The following is a 9,888-nucleotide window of genomic DNA, read 5'->3' as shown; positions in this document are numbered from 1 at the left end:
CATAAGTCAGGCCTTGTAAGTTTTCCAGAACTCACTGCAGTGATCTACTGTGAGGTGAAGAATCTTTCTGTGTCACAAATAATCATTCAGTTCCTTTGCCAGTATGTTTTAATTTTATAGACTGGGTGAAGCTTGGACTCTCACATATGTAGTTTGCGTGGCAGACTCTACCTGCAAGGTGGAGATTAGGGGCCCCTGTCTCCTGTCATGAGACAGAGGAGCAGTGGGCAAGCCAACCCCAGAAATTTGCTGCCTGGTGCTTGCAGGTGACATTGGAGAATTTTCTGGGCAGGGATCTGGGGTTTGGTCCTCCTACAACTGCCCAACTCCCCCTTTGCTGGTTAGTGGAGACAATTAAGTGTGAGTGTTCTACTTCAGAGGCAAGACACAAAAGAACTCTCCCTGCTCCATCATGTAAAGGGACTGGGGCCTCAAAAAATGTGGAAAGACTAATTAATAGCCAGACTGGGTTCAGTTCCCAGCTGTGTGACCTTAGGCAAGTTACTCAACCTCTCTGTGCCTCCATTTCTTCAATAATAAAATAGGGGTAGAACTACTCCTCAATGAAAATGTGTAAGAGCTTAAATGAGTTAATAGATGTCAGGGATTTTTGGTAGTACCTGTCACATGTAAGTGTGATGTTTGAGGGGCTGGGCAAGGTGGTGGAACTTTCTGGGTTCTGATTTGGCTGTCCTGGATTTGCCCTGGATTTCTGGAATTTATGAAAACACTGCACTAGGAGGTATACACACTTAACACTCACAATGCACTCATTTCTAGGTGCTCAAGTTCTCTCTCCATGTCTATCTCTCTGTGTGCATGTCTTTCTCTTCTCTGTCTTTTTCCAGGGAGCTCAAATCAACTTCTATCCTACACGCCTGGGTTCCAGGTTGGGAGCTGCTGGAAAATAAAAGATTCTTACCGGAGGCAGAGTCTGGCCTTCTACCTCCCTGGGGAAACTGAAACTTGCAAAGAGTGGGTAGGAAGCAACCAGCAGTGAAGTGTCAGGCATGCTCTGGTCTCTCTAGGATGGTCCTGGGTGTCTGAATGTCCCTTCAAAACAATCATTCAAGAGTCCAGCTGATTCATAATCTAGTTTAATCCTCTGGGGGCTGCATTCTGGACCGTGAGGAAGCTCCATCTGCTCCACAGGTCTGACCCAGGTGGAGGAGAGTGATCTCCTCTGACTGCTGGCCCTGGCTCCTGATGGATTCCGTCTTTCTAATAGAAAGCAGGGACCCAGGCTCCCTCCTCCATGCCAAGCTCTCTGTTGGCCACGTTTGTACACCTTGCACGTATCTTGCCAGGAACCTCTTTGGATGTTGGACCTGTGGCCCTGGCTCATGTTCCAGACAGGTGGGCAGATGGACTGACTGGGCTGGTGCAACCAAGTGTTGGCAGGGAGAGGCCTGGCCAAGCCTCAGATCCTCAGGTCCCACTGGGAAATATGCTCTTGAGCTGGAAAGGAAGGAGGCCAGAGTGTGAGGTTCTGCTGCACTTGGTCCAGAAGTAGAGAAGCCAGGCGTCACCCTTGCCCCCAGGGAACTATAGGAGGCCTCGAGGGAATGGGGAACACTGAGGGGCTAGACCGGTCGCCAGGTAGCAGCTTGGTGATAGGAGAGGGTCTTTGGAGAAATCCTTGCCAGATACCTGTCCAGGCCTGCGTCTGCACAAACTTGCTGTGTGGATCAGGGCTCGGGGACTGCAAGGCCCTGAGCAGGACAACCCCAGTGCTCAACCACCCCTGGATCTGTGACCTGCATAGCCTAGCCGCCTGGGCAGGCCAGTGGGGCGCTTAGGGACAGAGCAGGGAGGAGCTCACCAAACTGGCAGATGTAGCGGTTTCGGGTCTTACAGCGTTGGTCATTCCAGTTGAAGGCAGCGGCTGCCTGCAGTTCCACGCAGTTGCCAAACCTGCGGGTCAAGGTGGTGGGAGCTCAGGGGGAGGAATGAAATTAGGAGTCTGGAGAGGCTTAAGTCCTCCAGCCAGCACCCATGAGACGCAGGTGCCCCATCCCACATATGGGGCTTCCAGGGGCTGGGCTCACCCCCTGGCTCCATGCCTACTCCCGCCACACTGCAGCACGCCAGGGACGGCTGGGGAGGCTCACAACCCGCCACCCTGAGTAACAACCCCACCTGTGCTCTGGTGGCCCTCAGTTACACCAGTAAAAGTGGGTGGAAGCAGAGACCGGACCTGACAGGCCTGTGTCCTTCCACCCAGCAGGAGTGAAGGTGACCTGGGAGCACAACCAAGCTGACTCTGTCTGGGTGACAGGACAGGGGCCTAGGCACAGAGGTTGAGGGAGGACTGGGCAAGGGCTAGACTGAGATGGAGGCTCTGTGACCCCCTCCATCCCTGCCACTGGGCCTTGGGCATTCCTGGGCTTCAAAGACCGGGCAGGGAGACGTCACCACAAGGCCCTTGGTTTAGGCTGACTGGTGGGTGGATGTGTGCATGGATGGACGCAGCGGGTGGGGCGCTGAAGTGCATAGTTACAGGCAGAGGGCCCAGTGCAGGGGAGAGGGGAGGGACAGCTGATGATGAAGTGGCCCTGGGTCCCCGCTGGAACCCCTGGAGCCAGGGCTGTGCTTTGAGATTTGCTCTGCTCGCAATGCTGTGCTGCCCCAAGGGCTGGGCTGGTGGTGGACTAGGCAGCTGCTTCAGTAGTTTCTAAAGACTCCCATAGCAGGCCCAGCGGAGAAAGTGGGCACAGGGGAGGGAGGGCCCCTGACTCACCCCTGGTTGTCAGGTTGCCCAAAGGCAAAACTGGTGAAGGACTGTTGCTCCCCGGTGGTCCAGCGGAAGACATCCTTAGTGGTCTTGTAGGTGAGGCCTGGCCACAGCAGCCAGTGTTGTCCCCCATTGGAGACCCCTGAGCCCGGCTCAGAACCCAGCATCCCCGAGAGCCTGCTGGCTGCCAGCCCCTGCCAGCCCCTGTCAGCCCCTGTCTTTCACCTGCTTCCCACGGCTGCTCACCCTGTTGGCAGATCTTTCCCGCACCAGAAAGGGGGTCTACAATTAGACTGATTACTGGCACCACTCTGGTCTTCCGGTCCCCCCATACTCTGACCATCTGCTGGAGGTGCTCTGGGGTCCCAAGAGCAGTGGGAGATATCCTAGCCCCATACTCAGGGCAGACCCCATCCAACCAGACACTCACCGATCCAGAAGTTTCTTGTCTCAAAGTCGCTGTTGGTCACCTCGTTGGTGGTCTCCAGACGGCCCAGGTAGAAGGCAATGATGTCCTGTACTTTCTGGCTCCTGATCTGGGCTAGCACCCCGCCCTTTCCCTGTAACCCCCCACTGCGAGTCACCTGGCAGGCCCTTCTCCCGCCCCACATCCGCCCTCTCCTCAGCCCACTCTCTCAGCCTTGGGCCCAGCCTAGCCTCAGGGGGTTTTGTTTCAGCTGTACATTGTCATCATTGTATTCTAGTTGGTTGCTGATATTAATGAATCCAGAGATGCCAGTGAAAATCTGGAGTTCTGGTTCTCTTGGAAAACCTCGAAGTCTGGCTTCCCTCATCTCACATTCTTGCCTGGAAACTGATAGATGTTGCCGAGTCAGGGGTCGGGGTGCTTGGTTTCTGGGACTCAGCTGAGTAAGCGACCTTTCAGAGGCCTCTGAGCTTGTGACCCGTGCTTCGGATGAATGATGAGTGTCAACTCGGGAAGTTGAAGGAACCGCGTCTTAGTGCCAGGCCCCTCCACTAAGACCATCGCTAGACACCCTGGGGTCCCTGGGAAGGCAGGGGTCAGCCATCACCTGGCACTTCGTCTTGGCTCCGTAGTAGGTGTCTGCTTCTGAAGACACGGCGAAGCATTCTCCGTCGATCCTCAGGTCACAGGTGTGGAAGGGAAAGTGCACCTTGGCTGGGGGTGGGGGGGTCTGAGTTTGTGTGTGGGGGGACCTCAGATTTATCACCCCTTCCCCAGGCAGAGAGTTAGGCTCAAGGGTCCCCCTCCTGTGGCCACCTGCTCCAAGCTGGAGAGTGGGTGTAAAAGAAAAAAAATCCACTATTTGTGGCATTTGTGTTTCTGTGGTAGAAATATCCCCGCCCAGGCCAAGTTCAAACTACAGTCGTGATGTCACTGACCAGGGAGCTGGAAAGAGATGCACGTGGTGGGCTTCTCTTGCTGGGACAGAGCCAACCCAGCACCCCACTGAGGAGTTGGGCGGGCGGGGACCTTGGGCAGGACTCACTGGCACACTCGGCACCCTCGTAGCCGATGTTGCAGACGCAGGAGCACTCCTCCTCCCGGAACCTGCCGTGCACGCACTGGGTGCTGCAGCGCACTGCCAGAGGGCGGGAGGGGCCCTTTCAACTGCAGGCCCGGCCCTGCACCCCTCAGGCATGCGTGTGTGGGGACTGGCCAAGCATGGAAAGGTGACCCCTCCTGGGGATGGACACACAGGGTTTCCTTCACCACCAGACTTGGCATCTCTGTTTTGATCTCCATTGTCCAGAAGCAACATGGGGGTGACCTGCCCGTGATCCCAGAGCTGGGGAGGTGGGACAGTGGCACCAGAATCCACTTCCCACAACCCCAAAGCCGGGGCCACATCTGGTTCCACTCTGAGTCCCTCGCACAGCCCAGGGCCAGGCAGGCAGTCGGTTTTAGCAGTGTAAATCAGCAAGTACCTGCTCAGCACCCCCTCTTCAGCTCAGGCTCCCACAAACCCTCTCAGTGAGTGCAGTAGCCTCTGGATGTGCCCCACAAGCACACATGGGGGTGCACCCCCGCTGGGTCCTTCCTCACCCCTGGGGCTGCCTGCTCACAGCCTGGGATCTTGGGACCTAGGAGTCCAGGTGCTCCTCACCTTGGCAGTACCTGCCCGTGTAGCCGGGGGGACAGTGGCAGTGGCAGGTGCTGATGTTGAGGTGCCCATGGTTCCGGCAGCTCATGCGACATGGGTTCCTGGGGACCTCTGGCAGGAAGGGGGGCCGTCTCTGAGAGGGATCTCTGCCAGGCAGGTGCCCCTAGCTGCTAAGACTCAGGGCTCTGGGGACAGCCGTTCTCTAGGACTACCAGGTCTCATGGCCCAGGGGGGGCAGACAGTGGGGACACACTTACCGCAGAGCCCCCCTGCATGGTCCCAGGCTTTGAAGCAGCCTGAGACACTGGCCGTGCAGAGGGAACACCAGGCACCTTTCTTATAGGGGGCGATCGTCTTCCCATTCACCTCCCAGTTGCCTCTGTGAGAGAAAGCAGCAGAGGGCTAGTTCTTGGGTGGCCAGTTCCTGGCAGTTCTCCCAGGAAAGAACAGATGACAGCCAACCATACTGGGCATCCTCCACCCCGGAATCCTACCCTGAAGGGATACCAAGCACGGAAACAGGATACCAGGAAAGGGTACCCAAAGAGGAGCCACACTACGCATGCCAGAGTCTTGGGTGATGCCCACAGCGGCACCCTCTCCTGTTCTCTCTTCCACAAAGGGTGCAGATCAAGGGGTGGAGTTTTTTGGGTCGGTGGGTCTCTCACCTGGATGAAGGTGTCCCCCTCCCCTCCTGATGGCAGGGCAGCTGCCACTGTGGGGACTTACCCGGGAGAGTAGGCACAGACAAAGGCTTCCATTTCTGCCTGGACCCCAGAGCAGGGGTGGCGCCCACAGCCCAGCTGGCTTGAAGTGGCCCACACGAGCTGAGGGGACAAGCAACTCAGAGACCATATTAATCACCCCACTCCCAATGGGGCCCACGCTCAAGATGATGCCGGGGAGGGGGAGCCTGGCTTTGGCCACACGCCAGAGGGCAGAGCACCCCACCTCCCTGGGGGCCTCAGGGCAGCAGTAGGAAGTACATTTGGCCCTTGAACCAAATGGGGGCGGGGGCCTTAGGGGTACAGGCTCCCGTGCAATTGGAGGTCTGAGGGCAACTTTTGACTCCCTGTAACTTAACTACTAACAACCTACTGTTGACCAGCAGCCTTATCAATAACCTCCACGGTCAACCGGCACCTATTTTGTGCGTCCTTAGAGAAAAGAAAATGTTAAAATCACAAGGAAATGTTCACAGTGCTGTACAGATCCATGTAGGACATTTCCCTTGGCTTTCTGGAAGAAAATCCGCCTGTGAGTGGACCCGCGTGGTCTAAACCTTTCTTGTTCAACGGTCGGTTTAGTTCATACTTGAAGCTGAGAAAAGCAAAAGGAAAGGAGCACCGGAAGCAGCCACCCGGGTGGGGACAACCTGAGTTGCCCTGGGGCGCAGGCTCCCTGGCCTCACCTGGGTGTAGTGGGCACAGGTGGCATTGAGGGCACACTCGGCCGCCGCGTGGTCGAACCACTGCCCCTCCGAGAACCACAGGCCCACCACGCGGGTGAGGGCCGCGGAACCCCGGGGCAGCAGCTGCACGTTCCAGCCCACTTCCTGGGCAGCTGCGGGGCTCGGGAGCGGGGCGCCACACAGGGCCGCCCTGGCCTGAGCCCACCCGGCCAGGGTCTCACTCCAGTCCTGGGGGCGGCACAGAGACATCAGCAGCGAAATCTTGATCCAGGCTGCTTCCCCACCCCCACCCCCCTCCAAGACTTGGCGCCCCCCGGAGGTGCCAGGTCAAGCAGAGAAAAGAAGTCCAGGAGTCCTGCTTGGGCCTCTCCCTGGCCACTCTGAACTGGTCTCTCCCACTCCCCCCCTGCCAGGAGGGTCAGGCAGGACCTGCTAGGAGCTCTCCAAGGTCTTGCCCCCCTCAGCCCTGCTCAGACCACTGCCCCACTGCAGATCCAGGCCATGGGGTGGTCTTGGAGGCACATTTTCCCAATCTGGTATGTGCCCAGGGCTTTCTGTGTTTGCCGTTAGGTACAGCTGGCCGCGCTGGTTTCCACTGGTACACCAGCAGCTCTTGGCGTGTGTAGGGAAACAGGCATGACGACACCAGGGACTCAGTGCTTTGGCCTCTGTAAGCAGAGTTCTCTGGGCCACCCAGGTGCCGGCTGACCTCCCTAGCCTGCACCTCTCCTGAAACAAGGGGCACACAGTGAGCATGGCGTGTGCCAGCCCGTTGCAATGCCCTGGTCTAGCCCGCTGTGTTGTTAAATGAGGACAAGAAGGTACCTACAGGCTAAGATTGTTGTGAGGAGGAACCAGAAGCAGGGAGGAAAGTGCCAGTCCATAGCAGGCCCCGGGCAGATGGTCATCTCAGATGGGGGTGTGTGTGCACCCCCTGCAGCCCCGTGCCCCCTCACCTGCCTCACCCTCTATAGGGCAACACCTTGGAGGCCCGTGGGAGTACCCAGGGCCAGAGCTCTGTTGGGGTAGGAGAGTGGGGGGTGGTGTGGGAATGGGGTCTGGGCCTGAGGAGGGACAGAGCTGCTGAGGAACAAGGAAAGGGGGAGATACTCTCTGCCTGCCTGCCCCACCCCCACCTCCTGGGAAACTGACCCCTGGAGCTCTCAAGGTCGCAGCTAGTGCCAGCCTCAAGGAGGAGTTTATGGGAGGCAGCCATGGGGAAACCTGCCGGCCCCCAGGCTCACTCCCAGCATATCTGGGCCCCAGGATGGCGCCTCCAGCCGCCCCCCCCCCCACCAGCCCCAGGAGAGGTGGTGAGTGGGAAATCCTGCTCCTTAGCCTGGCCCCCTAGTGAATGAGCAGGGAACTGGTGGGGGGGACCCCCTTCCAGTTGTGCAAATCCACACAGACTCCTCCCCACCCTCAGGGTTCTCCCCCCCAGTCTTCTGCTGGGACTCCTTTGTGAAGCTCCTCTTTCTTGGAAGTGGGGACCCTGTTCCTCCTGTGTCTCTTGGTCTCCAGGACAACAGGATGCCAGGAAAGGCCAAAAGACTGCCATTAAAGGGTGCGCTTCCTGCACCCTGGGGGCCCCTCAAAACCCAGACAGGGTCCCCCCTGTGGACAGGTCACAGGCCGCCCCTCCAACCCTACCCAGGTGAGAGGGCCTCTGGAGTGCCCTGCTGGGATGCTCTTGGGGAGCCCAGGTTGGGGGTACTCACCATTCTCTGCATGTTGGCCGCAGCGGGGTGGACCTGGCTGCGCAGGCGGTTGTGGAGGGAGAGGAGCAGGAAACTCTCCTTCCTGCTCAGGGCTGGGGCAGGGGGCAAGGTCAGACCTGCCCTAGGTGAAGGAAGGGGTGGGCGCCCCATGGCAAGGCGGGAGTGCCACCCCCACCCCACCAGGGGGAAATAAGACTTAGGTGGGAGGGGTGTGGAGGAGGGCCAGGAGCAGAGCTTTGGGGAGGCTGGGAGAGACGGAGGGGTGTGAGGAGCACGAGGACTGAGAGCTGGGGCGGAGGGAATAGCCCCTGGGGACCCCTCAAGGCCGCTGAGTCTCACATGGGCTGCCCTAGTATTCCTCCTTGACCCTAAACCTGGGCTCACTCCCCTTCTTTATTCTTCTTCCCCCATCTGTCTGTGGGCCCTGGACTGTCCGGAGGATCCCTCTCATTATTTTTTTGGGTCCCTCTTTAAATTCCGGCAGTACGCCGGGCTCAGGCCTGGGAGCTGGCTTGCAGAAACCCCTGGGGACCCCTCTCCTGAGCTCAGATCTACTCCACCTCTCAGGGGGCCCCTTACCTCTGGGCATCGGAGCCGCCTCCTCCTGCAGCTGGGGCGCTGGCCTCTCTGCCCAGGCCATGCCAAGGAGAGCCAGGAGCACAAGAAAGAGACCAGGCCATCGGCCCCCCAAGCCTGCTGAGGGCTCTGGCTGCAGCATGGGCTTGTTGGGGCTGGGGTGCAGCCTGGGTTAGCTGTCCAGCTCACTTTCCAGGCTGGAGGGAGCTACCCACAGCCTCTGAGGAGTAGGCTGAGCTGGCAGACAAAAGGGGGAGGCTGGTGAGTAATAGGTGTGTCCAAACAGCCTCCCATCGGCGCTGGCATGAAAAGACAGCTCCAGTCCAGGGGCTCCCTCCCTCCTCTGCGCCGCCCTGGCCTGCCCACCCGCCCGCCCGCCGACAGTGGACCCAGCGTGTGCACTGACCCTGTGTCCCCTGCTAATCATTGCAGGATTATTAGCGCCCTCGGGGAGTCCTTGGAGACCCTGTTGATTGGCCAGCAGACATTCCAGGGCTGCGGATTAGTGACCAATGGCTGCGCCCTGGCTAGGACGGTGTCCTGCAAGCCTAAGGGCAGCGTCCACTCTGAGCCCCAGGTCTGACTTAGAGGCTAGCGCTGAGGCCCTTCGCCTTGCAGGCAGGCAGGAGGGAACTGGGCAAAACTCCAGGGAGTTCTGTTTTTCCTTGGGAAGCTTGTCCCAGCCCCGGTCATGAATTAAACATAGGCTGGCGTAACTGCACGCCAGAGTGGTGCTGGCAGTGTGAGGGGGCACTGGGGCAGTGGGCTTGCTGGGAGTGGGCTGGGGCTGCCCTTGTGGGAGGGACAGGGTGCCTTCGGACAGTGTCCAGCCTGGTGCCGTCCCCCGCCCCGGCATGTGACTGTAGGCCACGAGGGGCCAGGCAGGGAGCACGTGCTGTTGGGAACAGTCCACCTCTAACTGGACAAGCATGTGTCTGGAGGGAGCGCATTGCACCTGCAGTTCTGTGCTGCTCTGGGGGCCTGGCTTCAGCTTACATACCCCTCCCCCCAGCATAAGTCATGGATCTGCACCAAGGCCCACTTTTCTTAGAAAATAAAATGCTGCCCTGCAGGTCACAGCCTAATGCCTACATTCTCCTCGGGGCAGAGCAAAGGACAGCTTTGCAAACCAACTCTTTTCCTCCTGCATGTTGTGTGACCTCTGACTCCTGGACCAGCCCCCTTCAGAGCCAGATGTTAAGTCCCTGAGCAGCAGGTGGGCTGGGTTTCCCAGGGAAACATTGAAGGAAGCTTTTAGTTGGCCTGCGGCTGCATGTTCACCACAATTGCCAGGGCCTTGGGAGTTTCAGATTCCTCAAAAGGGGTGATCAGACAGCCTCATACTCAGCCCTCTGTAGGACC

The 9,888-nt window shown here is 58.7% G+C and overlaps 1 protein-coding gene across 2 annotated transcripts; it reads right to left on the bottom strand.

Annotated features, from left to right (window-relative positions):
- Nucleotides 1-1,113: 1,113 nt before the first annotated feature.
- On the bottom strand, nt 1,114-8,683 carry LOC101628951 (C-type lectin domain family 18 member A). Of its 2 annotated transcripts, XM_012730584.1 has the most exons (14): nt 8,530-8,668; nt 7,951-8,042; nt 6,233-6,460; nt 5,551-5,648; nt 5,079-5,200; nt 4,825-4,932; nt 4,207-4,299; nt 3,769-3,875; nt 3,165-3,294; nt 2,741-2,837; nt 2,241-2,257; nt 2,135-2,144; nt 1,823-1,914; nt 1,114-1,458 (listed from the first exon to the last, which is right to left on the bottom strand). In XM_012730584.1, the coding sequence occupies exons 1-14, from the start codon at nt 8,666-8,668 to the stop codon at nt 1,421-1,423; spliced, it is 1,371 nt and encodes a 456-aa protein (XP_012586038.1). In that variant the 3' UTR covers nt 1,114-1,420. The 2 variants fall into 2 exon arrangements, with proteins under 2 accessions (XP_012586038.1, XP_004690249.1); XM_004690192.2 differs by lacking the exons at nt 2,135-2,144; nt 2,241-2,257 and having other exon boundaries at nt 8,530-8,683.
- Between the last annotated feature and the right edge of the window lie 1,205 nt (nt 8,684-9,888).

Source organism: Condylura cristata, unplaced genomic scaffold, assembly GCF_000260355.1.
Source record: "Condylura cristata isolate star-nosed mole 26May11 unplaced genomic scaffold, ConCri1.0 scaffold00028, whole genome shotgun sequence".
NCBI classification, from domain to species: domain Eukaryota; kingdom Metazoa; phylum Chordata; class Mammalia; order Eulipotyphla; family Talpidae; genus Condylura; species Condylura cristata.
The sequence above is the reverse complement of the archived record's forward strand: the minus strand, read 5'-3'. Positions and strand labels throughout refer to the sequence as shown.

Bases quoted from the DNA above. Each gene is read 5' to 3' on its own strand.
- LOC101628951 (XM_012730584.1), bottom strand. From the start codon at position 8,668: ATGCTGCAGCCAGAGCCCTCAGCAGGCTTGGGGGGCCGATGGCCTGGT. The intron at 6,461-7,950 runs GTGAGTACCCCC...TGCCGCCCCCAG, and splicing joins CGGCCAACATGCAGAGAATG to GACTGGAGTGAGACCCTGGC. The intron at 4,933-5,078 runs GTAAGTGTGTCC...CCTTCCTGCCAG, and splicing joins CCATGCAGGGGGGCTCTGCG to AGGTCCCCAGGAACCCATGT.